The sequence below is a fragment of the Mus pahari genome, chromosome 12 (genome assembly GCF_900095145.1).
Source record: "Mus pahari chromosome 12, PAHARI_EIJ_v1.1, whole genome shotgun sequence".
NCBI lineage: Eukaryota > Metazoa > Chordata > Mammalia > Rodentia > Muridae > Mus > Mus pahari.
In genome coordinates, this window is record NC_034601.1 from 28949492 (window position 1) to 28968053 (window position 18562).

The window sequence follows — 18562 nt, forward strand, 5'->3', positions numbered from 1 at the left end:
TCCTTCCTTCCTTCCTTCCTTCCTTCCTTCCTTCCTTCCTTCCTTCCTTCCTTCCTTCCGCCCCTGTGTGTGATGGTTATTCAGGCAGTGAGTATCCCTTACAGCTTCAGCACTATGGGCTGATTGGGCAACATACAGCTGTGAGAGCCATCCTTGCAGGGCACTGGGGCTGGGGGGCATGAGAGAAGACACTCAGGTCTCACCCTTCCCTTCTCCAACAGAGAAGGAGGACCTTTTTACTGGGGGTCAGGTGGCTGCTCTCTGCCTCGGCACCTCATGCCAGGTGGTGCCACTGGTACCTCAGCATCTAGCCGTGCCTGGATAGACAGTAAATGCTGGTTGAGTGAATGACTTCCGAGATAGGAGGAGAGAGATGCACAGCGGTGGGGGTGGACGAGGATGGGATACAAGTGGAGATGAGGAGGAAAGCAAGGGCTTGGTGAAACTTCCTCCTCGTGCATTTCTTCAGAGCCCCTCTCTTCAGGGTCTCAAAGATGATGAGAATGGACAGTAAAGACCCATACCCAGGGGCTGGAGAGATGGCTCAGCAGTTAAGAGCACTGGCTGCTCTTCCAGAGGACCAAGGTTTAATTCCCAGCACCTGAATGGCAGCTCACAACTGTCTATAACTCCAGTTCCAGGGGATCTGACGCCCTCACACAGACAGACAGACATACAGACTAAACACCAATGCACATGAAATAAAAAGAAATAATTTTTTTTTTTTAAAGAGACCCATGCTTGGCCTGGAGAGATGGGTCAGCGGTTAAGAACTCTGACTGCTCTCCTAGAGGTCATGAGTTCAATTCCCAGCAATCACATGGAGGCTCACAACCATCTGTAATAAGATCCAATGCCCTCTTCTGGTGTGTCTGAAGACAGCAACAGTGTTCTCATATGAACATTAGCATAACCAACTGCTCTTCTCCATAAAGTACCTGGGGTTGTTGACTGTTCCTACCGGGGTTCCATCTGTATGCTGGATTAGATAATATTCATAAGGGGTATATCTAGCTATGCCCCCTGATGGGTGGGAGCCCTGGCTTGCTCTGGCTATGACATCTCTTCTCCTTCTACCCCCAGGCATCCTTTGAAGTGTCCGTGGAGGCTCGGAGCTGCCCTGTCAGACATTCAGCACAGTCTTTCACCTTGAGGCCCGTGGGTTTCCGGGACAGTCTGCAGGTGGAAGTTGCCTACAACTGCACCTGCGGCTGTAGCACGGGGCTGGAGCCCAACAGTGCCAGATGCAGTGGGAATGGCACATACATCTGTGGACTGTGCGAGTGTGACCCCGGTTACCTGGGCACTAGGTGCGAGTGCCAGGAGGGGGAGAACCAGAGCGGGTACCAGAACCTGTGCCGGGAGGCAGAAGGCAAACCTCTGTGCAGCGGGCGCGGGGAGTGTAGCTGCAACCAGTGCTCCTGCTTCGAGAGCGAGTTCGGGAGGATCTACGGGCCCTTCTGCGAGTGTGACAGCTTTTCCTGTGCCAGGAACAAGGGCGTCCTATGCTCAGGTAGGTCTCCAGCCACCGCCTTTGTGCTGAGCCACACCCAGGCCTGGATATTATGTGGACCCAGACCCTGCCTTTCTCAGGATGCTGGTGGAAAGGGCTGTTCTGGGTGGTTGAAGACCAGGGACAAGCCAAGCCCTGCCTGCCTGAGGCACAAGGGTGGGTGGCCTCATGTGGACGATAAACATCAAGTCTGAGGCAGTCTGTGATAGGTGTCCATTCTGGTGGGACTTGGCTGCACAGTGTGCGTGATAGGTCAGGGCTGGCCATGAAGATGAAGTATGGAGTCAGGTAGGAGACGTGAAAGAAGTCCGGTGACCCATGATTACCAATGGGTAGACAGGTGGTAGGCTTGCAGAGGTGGGGAGGACACAGAGATTTCCTTTGAAGCTTAAGCACACGAGAGAGGTGGAATTGAGAAATATTCTGCACAGTGCAGGACCTAGGCGTGTCATGGATTGCAGTGGGCAGAAAAATCAGAATCCTCTGGGACCCCATCAGAGTGATGCTTCTCTGGCGTTAGTGAGATGCTTCTGTGTGGGTTCACAGAAATTATGGGATGGGTTGCTGCAGGTGTGGAGTTGAGAGAAATGAGACCCAAGGTACCCAGCACATGCCTGCCACCAAAGGAGCACCCTGGCTGTATAGGTCAGAGCCATGCCCTCTGAGAGCTGGCTGTGTCCGGCTGAGCCTGTGGGTCCTGTGGGCTGTGTTTAAAGAGTCCCAGCATGGTGGGATGGAGTTTCCGCTCCCCGTAGTCACAACAAATGCCCTGGTTGTATTAGTAGTCGTATTTTACAGTCTTTCTTTCTTGAAATCAAGAGTCAGATAGAACCTTTGGGAATGTTTTTCCTCCAGCAGGCTGCTTAGCCCGTGTTGTTCGGGAACGGATTTGCCAGTGCAAATCCAACTGCACGCACAGTTTAATAGCCAGACACTCAGCTGCTCTTGGATGTTGGTTTTCCCGTCCAAGATGCTTGCTTCTGCATTACTTTGAGAATGGAAGGAGACATAAACCAGGAGCTTTAGTGAGCACATTGCCTAACGGGCACAGGGCAGTTGATGCAGGATGTGCGAGCGGAAAAAGCTAACGCATTGGCGATTCTGAGGCTGAATCAACACACTTTCTTATTTAACCACCAGACCCCGCAGTTCTGAGTTAATCTTACATTGCAGAGTTCTGCCAAAACAGTGTCTGAAAGCCCCCTGGGAGTCTTTTCCATTTACCCATCTAATCCTGTGACCTCGAGACTCTCATGGGCCATGGATTCAGTCCCTAGAGGGGTACTGAGATCTGAAGCTCCCATGTGGACGAACAGGGCACTAACTTCCTAAGATGAGGTTGTTCTCCCGTAACACACACAAGATACCTTAAAGAAAACTTGGGAAACAGGAAGCTGACGCAAGTGTGGTCAGGCTGTGCTGTCTCGGTCTGTGGTGTTCAGGATTGATGGAGACCATCTGGCAAACCAGTTCAAGGGGCCCTTTTCCTACTTCCCATGTACCCTCCTCTGTCCCGCTCCCCGTGTTGTCAAGAGAACTGCTTTTCCAGAGAACGGAAGGATTCTTCTCAAATCTAGAATGTTCTGAATGGTAGAGAGCAGTGTTTAAAGTCATCTCCGCTTTCCTCGCCCTAAGGAGGGTTAGTTTCGCTCCTTCCAAGTTAGCATCGGTGTCTGTGTGTGACTTTGTGTCCTGTAGTTCAGCCTCCCTCTCCTCCAGAGTGGAGCTTGAATTACTTTAGTCAACTGTTGATTAGAACATGTTGACCCTTCGTCGTACACCCCACCAGATCTTCCCCCTTTAAAAGCCACACTCGCCGAAGCGTGAAAGCACTCCAGGACTTCCTGGAGAAAGGGGTTTCTGCACTGAGGTCATTGTGGAATTGGTTCAATTAAGATGAGCTTAAAGCAAACACAGCTCCAGACGGGGCTTAATGACACACACCAGTGCAGGGAAGGGCACCTCATTGCTTCCTCGTCTCGGACCGTCTGGCTCCTTCGGGACACAGGGGAGCAGTGGCGAGCTGGTCCTCCCTCCAATTCCGGGGTCCCTGTGACCAGCCTGAGCTCTGCTCTTGGGCTGCACACACTGGTTTAGTTTAGGTAACTGGGACAGCTGCTCCGTGTGGGGTTTTCGTGGGAGAGAAGCCGATTTCCTAACACTGGGCTCCTGAAGGTGCTGACTCAGGCTCTCAAACCATCAACCTCAGCAGTCTCTGGCACTTCTCCCTACCCCTGGCCCCTGCAGCCCGTCCTGGAAGTGGGTCATGTGGTTGAGGTCTGTCTTGAGGTAATGGTGGTGGTTGGGGGTGGGGGGAGGGCAGTGAACTGGGAGAAGTTGCTGAGACAGACTTGGGGCCAGAACAGGTGGGGACAGCAGATAAGCTCCTTCCCTTTATCTAGTGCTTCCTCTGGTGGGCCTGCAGTCCTTGACCCCTGTTGAGAGAGACAGGAGTATGTAGAAAAAAAAAGGCAAGAGAATTCAGGATTGGGAGAGGTTTTTCATCATCAAAAAATGAGCAGCAAAGCAACCGAGACCAGGTCTGGAAGCAATTGAGCAGTTGTTACTGTTCCTGTGACACATCACCATGGGACAGCCTCTGTGCCCAAGACTCTCGCTGTGGCTCTCCTCTGGTCTCTAAGAGACGTAATTTACAGAATAGTTCTGTCCCTTAAATAATTTCTGTGTGTAACGGGAGTTTTGTGAGGCCCTTGGGAACACTTCTCTTCTTCTGATTCTTGTAAAGTGTTGACCCTTCAGAGTTTCTTTAAATGTGAGAAGAGGTGAGGTCTGTTCGGTTATTTTTAATGCAGTAAAAGAGGTTCTGACTTTGTGCTGCTTGGTGATCTGTGTCCCTACGAGTCATCTCCTGGGCTCTGGGTCACACTCTTAGAGGAAGCTGTTGAGAGCTTACGTTTAATAATCTCATGTCGTGCCACCCTCTTGGGTCTCTTAGAATGAGAAGTTTAAAATCTAACCAACTATAAAATTTTGAGCAGAACCTTTTTGATCTTGAAACTGTGAGGCCCCCAAAGTACATTGCCATAGGGTTTTGTAATATGTATCCTGCTTTGTTATGTGGTAAATACTGAGAGAACCAAACAGCACCGAATTCCTTCTAAGAGATGAAAATGGGAGTCTGAAATGGAATCTCGGGGTTGCCGATGGTTCTTGGTAGACTTAAAACAGTTCTGACAGGCCTCTGTAGCTAAGAAGACTCCTGTGATTAAAGGCTCATGCTCGGTTCCTTACTTCATGCCAAATGAAACACCATCCACTACGTCATCCAGGTATGCCAAAAAAAAAAAAAATTTCTTGATTTACAGAGATTAAATAAGGCTTCCAGAAATAGCCTCTCCGGACATATAGTCAGCATTCCAAAAAGGTGGTCAGGAGGGGGGGGGTGTGGGTGAGCCACGGGCAAAGGGGCAGATAGTGGGAACTATTTTTCCTCTGAAAGTAGCAGCGTCAAGTTTTGCAGCCTGGCAGGTAAACTAGGGAATCTGGATGAGAAATAAGACTCAGAAGTAAACTGAGCTTTAAAGGCCAAGGAAAGAGTTACTGTGTAGTTCAATCGGTAATAGGCCTACATGGCATGCCTGCCACCAGCCGTATCTCTTCCTCCTGGTCTGACCTCGGGCTAGAGCCCAGGGCTTATCAGGTCGCCTCCTCTCCTCCAAGTTCTTAGCCAACCACTACTCAGAAGCCACCCAGTGGTCATGAGGGTTATGCAGTGGTACTGATGAAAGGATCCTTCCGGGAAGAGCATCCTGAGAGGCTGCCCTGCATCAGTGCCAACCAGTGGTCCCAGTCATTTCTGCAGGACAGTCGGATGCACACACCTGTGTGAGGCCTTCCGGTGGCTCTGCCGCCTACAAAATGAAGTCACTGTGACTTCAACCCTAAATCTTCATTCTCATCTGCCATTTGTGGAAGGTGGTGGTGAACTGGTTATTGGTCCCAGATAGGAAGTATTCAGTGATTTCTCCCTCCCTCCCTCCATTCCTTTCTCCCTCTCTCCCTCCTCCTCCCTTCCCCCTCCCCCCGCCCAGATGTATGTGGCTCTTCCTCTCTCCTTTGCTCTTCCTTGCAATTAGCTTAACGTCCTACCCAGCTTTACTATGAATTCAAGGAAGGGGGTGCTCTCAGCCATCATAAAGGTTCAGAGGCAGTATATACTATAAATAATAATTTAATAGGGTGACGAGAAATGTCAGAACTGGGCGTGAGGTCACACACCTTTCACCCTGGTACTATGACAGAGGCAAGTGGATCTTTGGGAGTTAAAGACCAGCTTGGTCTGCATGGCAAATTCCAGACCAGTCAGGTCTGCAGAGCAAGATCCTGCCTGTTTAAAAAAATCTATCTATCTAATTGTATGTGTGTGTGCCTGTGAATATATATGTGCACTTGATTCCTTGGAAAGGAGTTACGGATGGTTGTGAGATGAAGTGTGGGTGCTGGGAATCAAACCTGCAAGAGCAGTGAGCACTCTAACCACTGAACCATCTCTCCAGCCACTAGAGAGTGATCCTGTCTTTTAAAAAAATATACCCTGCCATTCTTACAGATGTTTGTTTGTTTGTTTGGTTGGTTGGTTGGTTTTTTGAGACAGGGTTTCTCTGTGTAGACTTTGCTGTCCTGAAACTACCACTGTAGACCAGGCTGACCTTTAACTCACAGAGATCCACCTGCCTCTGCCTCCAGAGTGCAGGGATTAAATACATGCATCACCACCATTCAGCTTTCTTTCTTTCTTTCTTTCTTTCTTTCTTTCTTTCTTTCTTTCTTTCTTTCTTTCTTTCTTTCTTTTTAAAAAGATTTATTTACTTATTTCATGTATGTGACTACACTGTCGCTGTCTTCAGACACCAGAAGAGGGTATCACAACCCCATTACAGATGGTCCTGAGCCACCATGTGGTTGCTGGGAATTGAACTCAGAACCTCTGGAAGAGCAGTCAGTGCTCTTAACCACTGAGCCATCTCTCCAGTCCCAACCACCTCTCTTTCTTTCTTTCTTTCTTTCTTTCTTTCTTTCTTTCTTTCTTTCTTTCTTTCTTTCTTTCTTTCTTTCTTTCTTTCTTGGTTTTTTTGGTTTTTTGTTTGTTTGGTTGGTTTTTGAGACAGGGTTTCTCTTACAGCTTCTTTAGAGATAAACTTTCACACTCCAGATCTGTAGCCTGATAACCATTCTGAGGCATTTGGTCACTGCTACATCTTTTACGATTGCATTGAAATTTACATATTCTATAAATGTTTGAATACATTTATTCCGTATAATATTTGTGCTTGTTTCTATGTGTGTGTTTTGGGGAAGTTTGTTTGGCGGGGTTTGCTTGTGTTGTTTTTAGGTAGGAGGCTCTTACTATGGACTCACTGAGATTGCCTCTGTCTCCCAGGAGCTAGGATTAAATGCATGAGCCACTATAGCCAGTCTATGGCTTGTGCCGGGACCATCCCACATGTAACTTCCATGACAAATTCTTGAAGAGTTCTGAGGCAGTTTGAATATGCTTCACCCAGGAAGAGGCACTGTTAGGAGGTGTGGCCTTATAGGAGGAAGTGTGCCACTGTGGGAGTGGGCTTTGAGACCCTCCGCCTTGCTGCCTGGAAGACAGTAGTCTTCTTCTCTTTGCCTTTGGAACAAGATGTAGAGCTCTTGGCTTCTTCTCCAGCTCCTATCTGTCTGGATGCTGCCATGCTTCCTGTCATTGTAAGAGTTACCTTGGTCATGATGTCTGTTCTCAGCAATGGTAACCCTAACTAAGACAAGCACATTGTCAGTGATCCAAGACTGAGGCATAGTTAACCCCAAAAGGGCCTGCAGGCTTTCCATGGAAGCTCCTAGAAGAATCAGGACTGTTTCACATATTTAAATGTGTGTGCAGAAACTCCCTGAGCATTATATTCAGATTCTACTGTTGAAAATAAGGTTACACATGTGCACACGTGCACAGGCAGGCAAATATGTCCTTATAGACACACAGAGACACTTGCCCACACATCTTCATGAAAAAGGATCCCTCTTCTTCCAAACAGAAAACATCAAGAACTCTAGTACCAATTTCGCCATCACGTGGTCAGATGATCAGGGCGTCTTGCATCTAGTCAGCTCTGGCAGTCTGTGCCTAGAGAGAGTTGTCTGGGAAAGTCAGAGCTGGGGTGGTAAGAACCTTGTGCCACTAAGGACATGTCGGCCATGTCTTCCTCATTTTGTCTTAGGCATGTTGTTGCCTTCTGTTCAGTAAGAATCTGATACACTTTATGTGCATTGGTTGCCCCTACGCCAAGTGTTATTCTTGATGCAGGACTTGGAGTCGTGAGTGAATTTCTAAGTTTTTGTTGCCTCTGGAATTTTCCACTGGGGTTGAAGAGTGGGCGTATAAAGTATTGCAAGCTTCTCCCTGCATGTTCTGGATGTTTCTGCGAGCTCGGAAGATGAGAAGCAGGGGGGCAGGCCAGATACTGGGCGCCTGCCTTGCTCTGAGCTCTGAGTTCAGCTCCTGGGAGTAAAGTTCTCACTGCTCTGGTCCTATTTCCAGAAACTTCTCAGCAGGTTATCGGTGATTCTGAGAATGCCCCTGTCTTTCCTCTCTCTTTGGAAAGGGATGAATGCAAATAGGAGACCTCATGCCCAGGCTTCTGCTTTCCGACTTCAGGCCTGATCCGTAAGCTGATGAAGTTTGGCTGAAGAGGAACACAATGGCATTTAGTAAGCAAAAGATGCAAATTTAGGGAGACCGTGAGGATGCCAAAACTTAGGTCTCTGTCATATGGGTATAGCTATTAGCCTTTAAGTATCCTGGGATAATGGTGTTAAAAAATTTTTTTCCATTCTTCAATTTGGAAGTCTGAGAGACCTCTGGTGGTGGAAACAGTTATTCCTAATGTGGTTTCCTTCTCTGTCTCAGGAAATGAGCCAATGTTTGTTTGTGTTTTGGTACCGGTTTTGGGTACTCCGGTGCACTCTATTATTGGCAGGGGCAGGGCAGGATGTGAGCGTGCTTTGTGTCCTTGGAGGTGAGTGTCCCTTCCTGGGAACACTGCCCTTGGAACACCAACTGAGATTCAACTATTCCCTGGAGTCTGGAATCACTCAGGATGTTTTCCTCCCTCTTTCTGGGGGTACCGCTGACCTCTAAGCTCATCCACAACCCCGCCCCATAAAGTCTAAGGGAACTCAACCATGTCCTGTGCTAAGGAAGTCCTAGGCAGGGGCGACTTGATTCCACAGAGCTGACCTTAGGCAGCAGGCAAGCCTAACAATGGAGGGAGACTATTTTAAAGCACTTCTTACAGGGTTGGAGAGATGGCTTGGGAGTGAAGAACACTGGCTGCTCTTGCAGAGGGCCTGGGTTTGGTTCCCAGCATCCATCTGGCAGCTAATAATTATAACTAATTCTAGAGGCCCCTGATGCCACCTTCTGGCCTCCTCGGGTACCATGCCTGTGCACATGCACACATGCACTCATGCACATAAAATAAATAAATGCTTTTTAAAGGAGGGGGTTTTGTTTGTTTTACATTGCATGACTTTCCTAATAGAACTGGCCACACGTAGTAGGTCAATATGTATTATCTTATCTACTTTGTGGAAAGTGAGTCCCAGAACCTAGACTAAAGTTCCTTAAAATGAGAGAGAGAGAGAGAGAGAGAGAGAGAGAGAGAGAGAGAGAGAGAGATAAAGAGAGATCTTGCTATATGATCTGGGCTCTTAACCTGCTGGGCTTAAGCAGTTCCTCCTGCTTCAACCTCTAGACTAGCTGGGAGATGTGCACCACCCTGTCTCACCTGCTCCGTGTGGCTCTTGGCTGTAGGTAGAGTCAAACCAGAAAGAAGAGCCTTGTACTGCCACTTACACTGTGGCCATTTCTTCCATGGTTGCCTAACTTCGATGAGTTTGACCCTTTGCCCAAACCTCTGGATTCCTGGTTCCACCCTCAACGCCATCACCCTACATTGAGCCCCACATTTCTAAGTCATGCCCAGTTAGTCTTTATCTAAACACGTCTCTCTTGAGTTAGATTCCATCAGTCACAGCAGACTTCCCCTGTCTCCCTCGTGGCTGGGATTCTATCATCATGGACATAAGGGGCCAGGAAGGCAGTGGTATTCTTTGGCAGGACTCTGTGACCATTAACAATGCAGTCTCAGCCTCCATTACAGAAGCATGGCCTAAAGCAGTGCCATCCCGGTTTTGTCAGAGTGATCACAGTTTGCTCTTCAGACACGAGCTTGTGGTCCAGACACAGGAAAGGCAGAGGGTGGGAGCCACCCCTGGGGAAGTACCACCAGTTGGCTGTTTTGTCCACAGTAAGCCAAGGACAGGGATAGCTGGCCCAAGGCCAAGAATGCATCAGTATGTGTGAGTGCCAGCTGATGTGTGTGCTGGGAGATTGGAACACTGTATAGACACAGAGCGGGGTGGAAAGCCTCTGGTTTCTGTTTGGCTGAGGCTGTGGGGAAGGAAGGAGACTCCTCCGCTCTCTTCTTTGGGGTACCCTAACTGTCAAGAATCACACTGAAACCTGGAAGTCACTGATACTCTGTGTTTTGTCATGCTCATTGTCGACTGTCTTCCCCCAGGACGTAGGGTCTGTCCAGCCACCAGCAGCACATCCTGAGAGTCTTCTGAGAGCCGGAAACCATGGCAGCTAGGCACCGGGCGCACACAAATACAAGTTTGATTTTTGTATGGCTCTGTGGGCTCGTGGGATGAGTAAGGTACAGGAAAAGGCAGGCAATACACTCCCCCTATTTGTGAAGCGTCTGCCGTCAGCTGTTTGGGTTTTTTGAGACAGTGCTGCGCTGCATAGCACTTGCAGGCCTGGAATGTTCTATTATATAGACCAGGCCGGCCTCGAAGCTGTGTTGGTTCCTTCTGCCTCTCCCAAATGAGTGCAGAGAATAGGGGCGTATGCTTCCACGCCTGACCGGTCAGCTTTCAAACATGTTCCAGTCTGAAGGGAGGAAGAGAAAGTAGGAGACGGGGAGAGAAGGAATAGGAACGCCGGGAAGGAAAATCAAACGTGCTCCCACCTAGCTGTGTGCTCCCATCTCCCCTCTCTGTTCACAGCCATGTCTCTCAGGATAGCGGTCTGCAGGCACCGTCTTCGTTGGTTGCCTCCCCCTCAGACCTGAGCTCGGTCCTGTTTGGATTCAACATACATCTCCTTCCCCAGTGTTCTGGAAATGCTTTTGACCTACCTTCAGGCTCTAGTCAGCCTCCAGGGTGGGAGTTCCTCACCCCGTTCTCTCTGGGGTACCCCTTCAACAACCCAGATTGCTCAACTGATCACTGAGTTCTGGGAGCCTTTTGCATGTTCTTACTCTAGGATGTCCCCAGCTGAATTCTGTCCTTCCCTTCAGCATGGCTCTCCCAGGTCTCTTTGTCTCGCTTCGGGGCAGAAGCCTAAAAGCTACCCTGTTTCCTGCCTCCTTCCCAGCCTCTCCATCCATCTGCCGCTGACCTTTCCTGCCCCTTTGAAGGCTTAACATTTCTCCACCTCTGCTTCTACTGCCCCAGTCTGTGTGCTGGCCATACTGCAGCCAGAGTGATGGATCCAAAACGAAACTCTGCTCACGTCCAGACTCTTTGAGAGGCTCATCAGACCCAGAGATGCCTAAAGAAATGGATCAGGGCTGGAGAGTTGGCTCAGTGGTTAAGAGCACTGGCTGGTCTTGCAAAGGACCCAGGTTCAATTCCCAACACCCATATGGCAGCTCACAACCATCTGTAGTATTAGTTTCAGGGCATCTGACAGCCTCGCACACACACATACAAGCGGGTAGAACACCAAGTGTATATAAAATTAAAATAAAATAAATCATTAGAAAAAGAAAGAGGAAACAGAAGGTGTAGGGACTTCAGGAGTGGAGGGGGTCCTGTATTAGACTTCCTTGCAAGTAGTGCAGGAGGTGGAAATGCAGATGTTGAAGGAGGAGGAGGAGGAGGAGGGGGGGGGGAAGAGGAGCCACTGAAGGCTCTATAGCAGAAGTGTGTGTAGCACTGCCTGGTTCATATTACAGTTGAGAAGCTCACAGAGACAGTTCCTTGGAAGCTGGGGCAGACACAGGATGGACCTGCCTGAGAGAGGGCATGATGCTCTGGGAAGCTTGGCTCCTAGAAGCTCATCCTCAGGCACCCTGGCCCTGAAGGATCATGCCCAGCTCCTGCCAGGTCCTGAGCACCCACTCCACCCGCTTGTACTCCCGCCCTCAGCCCCAAGGAGCTTCCAGTCCCACCCTTCCCTCTGGGCTGCTTGCTGGGTTGGATGTTCTCCCTCCTCCACTCTCTCTAAATCAGAGGCTTGATTAACCCGAGGCCTGCTCCGGCCTCGCGGCCCAGGGCCCGAGTCGCACATGAGCAGCAGCCATGACGGTGGAGAAGCCAGCAGCTCGGCCGGCCAGCCCTGGTCAACAGAGGAGATCAGGTAGGCCGAGACTGGCTTAGTGCCTCTCTGGTGGAAGGAGCCAGGCTTGTGCACAGGTCTGCACCATCTTCGTGATATCATACCTTGGATTCCCTTAGGCTAATTATCAGTCGTGATTGCTCTCCCCAGAGAGGATGTACTCCTTAATAGTTAGAGCACAGACCCCCTAGGCTGGGTGTGGGGATTCGTGTTCTTAATCCCAGTGCTTGAGAGGCAGAGACGGGTGGATGCCTGTAAGTTCCAGGACAGCCAGGGATACACAATGAGACACCATCTTAAATAAACAAAGGAAAAGTATAGACTCCTGTAGCCAAGTGTTCTACCACTGAACTCTATCCCAGAGCCAGACGGTAGTCAAGCAAATGTGGCCCGTGTCCCTGCCATCTGCCTACTGTATAGCTATGGTGAACTTACTTGGCCGCTCTGTTTTTCATTTCCCACACCAGGGTAGTAACTGCACTAACTGTACTCACTACGGAGCGTTCTTGGGCAGAGTAAGGAAATGGTGTACATTGCGTAGAGTAGTATCGTGTTAGGTTTCCATCGCTGTGACAAGACGCCTGAAGAAAGCAATATAGGAGGAGAAAAGCGGGGTTTGGGCCATGGTTTTGGGAATTTCAGGTTCATTCTGTCTCTCCTGTGTTGAGGTAGCATGAGGGGGGTTTCATACCTCATCAGGGGTGGGAGCCAAAAGCCCAACATTCCCTTTAAAGGCATACCCCTAGTGACCTAACAGCCTTCCACTAGACTCCACTCTGTCCCTGTTGTGCCAACCTGGAGAACGGGCCTTAAATACAAGCACCTTTGGGAAGCAATCCAGGTCTAGGTGTAGCTCTGGTGGATTGCCAGCATCCTGTCACTTGTTCTAAGGAGAACCTAATGGCCTAATCTAAGTGGGATTAAATGTCAGACCAAACTGTCTATCCTTCTGTTGTGTGTTCACAAAGCCTTCCCCTCACCACTTGAGATAAACAGGTTCTCTCTCTCTTTCTCTCTCTCTCCCTCCCTCCCTCCCTCCCCACCCTATGGAAGGCACTGTTCTGGTCAGAGCCAGGAAGTAGGTAAAGATTGCTAAGGATGAGCTGGGCACTCCAGTCCAACCTCTGGGCTTCAGAGGGGAGATTGGAGATGTTGGGGCTCCGCAGGGCTCTCAGTGGGGCTGTCTTAAATCAGTGAGCTGTGCTGTGCTTCCCTGTAGGGGAGGCGGCCCCAGCTCAGGAGTTCCTGGGAAGGAAACAATGTTCCTAGCAGTTTATCTAGTTGCAGCTGAGAGCCCTGCGAGGGAACTAGGAACATCCTGGGCATCTCAGAAGGCCTCTGTCTTGGGTCTTTCTGTAACTAAGGTCTGTGCGCGGAGGGGAAGTGTCGAACAGTGGAGTAGGTCAGAGTAGGAGGAGACACCCGGGCCACCCAGGGGCTCATGAGGACAGCGAGGGTCAATTACATAACTCTAGCCTGTTTGTCAACAGAGAACCAAGGGAAATAGTATGTCTCCGGAGAGATTTCCCCTTCCTGTTCAAAGTCCCAAATAGAGTCCTGGGTGTGTGTCTGGCCACAGAGTCAGTTCACCTGAGAAGACTGCACAGTCTGGCACCAGAGTGTCCAGGATGCTGAAGGGCAGAGGCTTCCTAAGTCTCCTTCCCACAGGCACAGAGGGACAGACTATGGGCCCTGGCTCAGGGCATTGCAGGACAGACAGACACACACACACACACACACACTACAGCATACAAAGCTGCCATCTTGGTACTCTGTTCTCATGACAGTTGCTGGAGAACTCTACCTCTGCCCAAAGTTGCACTCAGATGTTTGGAATAGAAGTGAGGGGGTGGACTTGAGGTACCAGGAAATTTACTCGGGATGAACCAGGTCCCCCCAGCTCACATATGCCCTATGCTTCTTTAACCCCTTCCTGCTTATGTGGCCTGTTCTGAGGCTAAGGGGGATTATGGGACATTGAAAGCTGAGGTACAGCTGTGGCAGAGAGGGCATCTGAAGGAAGGTGACCTCAAGCTCGGGCTGGTGGGGGGGAGGCACAGCCATGGGCAGGTAGTGGGTGTATATACACATGGGGGTGAGATGTTTGGGTGGAAGGAGGTAGGGGAGACCTTGAAGAGGAAGGAAGCAAGCTCCCTTCCAGGCTGAGGGCCATCTTCCCTTCAGCCTTCCCACGGCCAGAATGGCCTCCCCGGGGGAGGGAGCCAGTAGATTCTAGAACTAAAGAGGAGCTGGTTTTGGGAGAGGGAATTTGTACCCCCAAGGTTGTGACTTCTGCCTGCTTGAGACTCTTCGCAGTTGAGTCTGGGAGGGTAAGAACCATTCTCAGTTTCTCCATCGAGATGGTCCTTTCTTCCCTCAAGCCCACTGTCTTCCAGACTCGGAAAACCCAGCCTGTGGTGAAGTGGGGCCGCCTTTCTGGGCCTGGGACTGAGGACAGCCAGGCTTGCCTCCCTTCTTTGCTGATTCAAAATGTATGTGCGTATTCAAGTTTGGATATGCCAGTGTTGAGGACACCAGGGAACTCTTCAGGCGGGGCCCAATGGGCCTTTGCATTGTCAGCCACTCTGCCTAGATTTCCTGGCTGTGGTTCAGCAGCTCCACCAGGCCCTGGTGCTTGAAGGCAGTGTGGGTACTTTGCACCCCAGCTTGGGCATGGATCAGATAACCCGTGGGAACATCCAGCTTTGGAGGCCTTCCACCAAGTTGGCACGAAGCCTTCCTTCCTCCAGCGTGACAGCAACAATAGGAGTGAGGAAGCGGTGCTTACTGAATGCCAAGCATGTTGAAGCCTACAGGTGGACTTACCTCACAGGACTACCTAGTAAGGAGCTGTTTCTACTAGCCTCACTTAGAAATAGAGAGCCAAGACGTAAGGCAGACCAGACCAGGGTGCAGGCTAGAATCTGACCCCACAATCCTGCTGACCTCTGCCTCAAGATCTAGATATTTCAGTGTCCCAGGCCTGGGCCATACTTCTCTCTTCATGGCCAGCCCCACCCTTGCTTGTCCTGAGAGTGATGTCTCTGTGATCGTGGAGTGGGGCTAAGGAGGCTGGGCAGCGCCACCTCTCTGCTGGGCACGCCTGCAGTCCACAGCTCTCCGCTCTTTATTCCTTCCCTCCTTCAAGGTGGTGCTGCCTGGCCGTCAGATCCTCTACTTTTCTTATCACTAATACAGTCACCGTGTTTCCTAAAGTCCTCAGCCTCTGCCTCATAGCTCCCCCTTCTATCCAAGCCCCACTGTTTGGGGCAGGCATTTCTGTCTCATTTCCAGGGCACTCCATGGGCCATAGACCATGTCACTTGCATAAGGGCAAATAATTTTTAGGGCATGGCCACACAGTGTTATTCTTACTGACAGGAAAGGAGACATGTTCCAGGAGTTTAGAGGCTTCTTCAAGGTCACAGTGCACAGGGAGGATCTGAACTTGGTCCAGCCCATGCTCCGTTTGCTTTCTCAGCATCTTCAGCTCCGCCCTGCAGGGCATCTCACAGAGGGACATCCTTGGCCTCAGTCGTCTTCTCTCCTGCCAGTCTGCCTGCGATTCCTTTAGAGTGCCACACCTTTATTTCTCCCCAGAGCGGTTTCCCAAACCTTCTTCTTTCAGAAGAAAGCTCTGCAATCCTCATGTTTCCTTCCTGTCCTGTCTTGTCCAGCTTGCCTGCTGGAGATGTCTGTGCTCACAGCCCCACAGGCTTGCCTGCTTGCTGGACCTCGTCCTGGGACCCCATTGATACCCTTCTCGATCTTCTCCACCTTCATGAAGCATCAGTGCTGAGCTTCCTCTCACTGCTCCCATTGCCTGTCAGGCCACTGGCTCCCCAACTCTAGCCCAGGCCTCTGAATAGTCAATATTCTGTTTGGTAGAAAGAGGCAAGGAGACTTGGCTGCCAGCCCACACAAGCACTGTTTTGTGAATTCTGTACAGCTGAAATTCTGTATAAACAAGCACATTTACAACTTCCTGTTCATTTAGCTGCCAATCATTCTGACAAAGGAGGTGCTGATCGTAAGTTACATGTGTAGCCATTCCTGGCAGTGTGCCACTATCCTTAATGTCCCCTGTCTGTGTGATAAAAACGTATTTATATCTGTATAATATTAAACAGGCACCATTGAATTCAATGCCTTCTGTCTTGATAGCATTGTAATTTGGTTTGACTTTTTTCTTTTTCTTTTTGAGATTCATCTATTTATTTATATGAATACACTATAGCTGTCTACAGACACACTGGAAGAAGGCATCCGATGGTTGTTAGAGCCACCATGTGGTCGCTGGGAACTGAACTCAGGACCTCCGGAAGAACAGTCAGATGGCCACCAAACTATAACTACTAGAGTCTCCACTGGGGACTAGGATCCCTTAAGGACATGAGCATTGGTGGCCTCCACAATGTCATCAAGTACAGGCCTTGGCAGTCCTTCCTCATTTGGTTTTCTTTACGTTTGCTTTGGAATAACTCAAAAAATGGAAGACAAAGGCCACGTGTAGAGGTTTGCTGTGTCGGTAGCTCTTTCTCAGGTAGACTGGGTTCTTCCCACTCTCCTCTACACTGCTTTATTTGCTTGTCAAGTCTGCGCTGCATTGGGGATGGAAGATGCTTTCTGGACACTTGTGACTCTGGCGGATCTTGTTTCCTCTAAGAGCCTATGGTGGTCTCTCTTGTGCTTATCTTCCACTGACTCTTGCCCTAGGGGCTCGCTCTCTCTCTCTCTCTCTCTCTCTCTCTCTCTCTCTCTCTCTCTCTCTCTCTCAAGATTTATTTATTGTATGTATGTACACTGTAACTATCCTCGGACACACCAGCAGAAGGCGTCAGTTCTCGTTACAGATAGTTGTGAGCCGCCATGTGGTTGCTGGGATTTGAACTCAGGACCTTCGGAAGAACAGTCAGTGCTCTTAACTGCTGAGCCATCTCTTCAGACTCCCTAGGTACTCTCTTGCTCTTTGGATCTAGAGTGGCCTTGGACTGGGTGTTTGGAGCTCTGGGGACTTACAAGGTATCAGATGTGCTCACAAACAAGTGGGGCTTCCTTGCTGCTCAGCCCTCATGGTTGGGGGTTCAAAGCTCCAGGCACCGCTCCTGAGCACGCCCGTTCTAAGGCAAGAAGACCTTTGCACATAGATATTTGGCCTCAGTCAGGAAATCAAGGCCTCCTTCCCTTGAACACACACACACACTGCGCTCCAACCCACCCATGGGGTAATGCACATCTCCAAAATGTCGATGCTTTGGGATACTGTTTGCAGTTGCATGTGGATCGCTTTACAGTGCTGCCAAAACCAGAGGCAGAAAGGAAGTTAGATCTCCGCTTACAGCTCCTCAAGCAGGCAAACAGCACCAGCCTGTGGCTCTGTCGCCCTTGCTTTCTGGAGGGTTTGTGATGTGTGAGCTGTTGGAGGGGGTCAGAGCCATCTTGTATATTGTTCTCTGGCTGAACCAGCTACTCGGGTAATTGAGGTGCAAGGACCAGGACTCCAAGGCCTGCCTGGAGTATTATATGGATTCAAGGCAGGTTGGGCAACTTAGTAAATGCATGTCTCAAAGCAGAAAATGAAAACAGAAACTTGCCCCCTAAAGTAGACTCTGAGGTTAATTTTTAAAAATATATATGATGAATGGATAGATATGATAAAGCCACACGTAGTGTCAACTGGTAGAGTATGGACAAGTGTCTGGATACCCGTGCCACAATCTTTACCCTTTCTGCAGATTTCCCATAAAGAAATATCGGGTGAAGGTTGCCTCTAGCCGTAAACTACTTCAATTTAAGCTAGGCTCTTGACCGACACAGACCCTGGGGCAAAAGTGAGGGGTTTGTGTATGTTAGATCCATTTCATCTTTGAAGACTCCCGTGGAAGGTTGCCTTTGCTCAGGTCCCAAAGTAGTGCTGGTCACATGCTGGTGGAGAGACAGTTGTCATCCTGAATCCCGTGTGACTGTGACCTTGTACGGGCGTGTTCCTGTGGCGGCCACATCACATGCCAGCTACTGTGTGGTGTGGGCCGCGAGTTCCTCCGCCTCCTCTCTGCCTGCCTGGCATTCTTTCCTTCCCAGAGGGCTGGCCGTATGCCTCAGCACAGCCTGTGAAGTGCCCTGTGGCTTGGCGCCCCAGAGTGAATGGAGACACTACCATATGAAGGAGCGTTGGTACACAGGGACACTCCAGATAGTCCCCTTCCTGTTCCTGGTAGGTTGTGGGTACTGCAGAGCAGATAAGCCAGAAGAAGAGGGCCAGGAAGTTGAGTGGCTATAGCCTCTCTAAAGTTAGGGTCTAACCTATATTGTGGAGCAGATCCGTCGGTGGCCAGGAGCATACTGGAATCCAGTGTCAGAATAGCCAACTCCAAAGTGGAGGTGAATTCACTGCTGAGCCCCCTCTGTGATGGCATCCATAGCTCTGTTCTCCAGTCTTGAACTCACCTGTGGGTGGACAATCGGTACATCCAGTCTTTTGCTTTTCTTGATGATGTCAGCCTTAGCAACAGACACCAAGAAGGAAGATGTGCTGCTAAACAGTAAGCCTTTAAAATGAGAGAGAGAGAGAGAGACAGAGAGAGAGAGAGACAGAGACAGAGACAGAGAGACAGAGACAGAGAGAGAGAGAGAGA

General features: G+C 49.9%; 1 protein-coding gene across 2 annotated transcripts in view; it reads left to right on the forward strand.

Moving 5' to 3' along the window:
• Itgb5 (integrin subunit beta 5) overlaps positions 1-18562 on the forward strand; it is a 118355-nt gene that overhangs the window by 87894 nt on the left and 11899 nt on the right. For both annotated transcript variants that reach the window (XM_021208922.2, XM_021208923.2), the window contains exon 10: positions 1084-1513. In XM_021208922.2, the coding sequence (XP_021064581.1) occupies positions 1084-1513 (430 nt within the window). The remainder of the gene's footprint in view (positions 1-1083; positions 1514-18562) is intronic.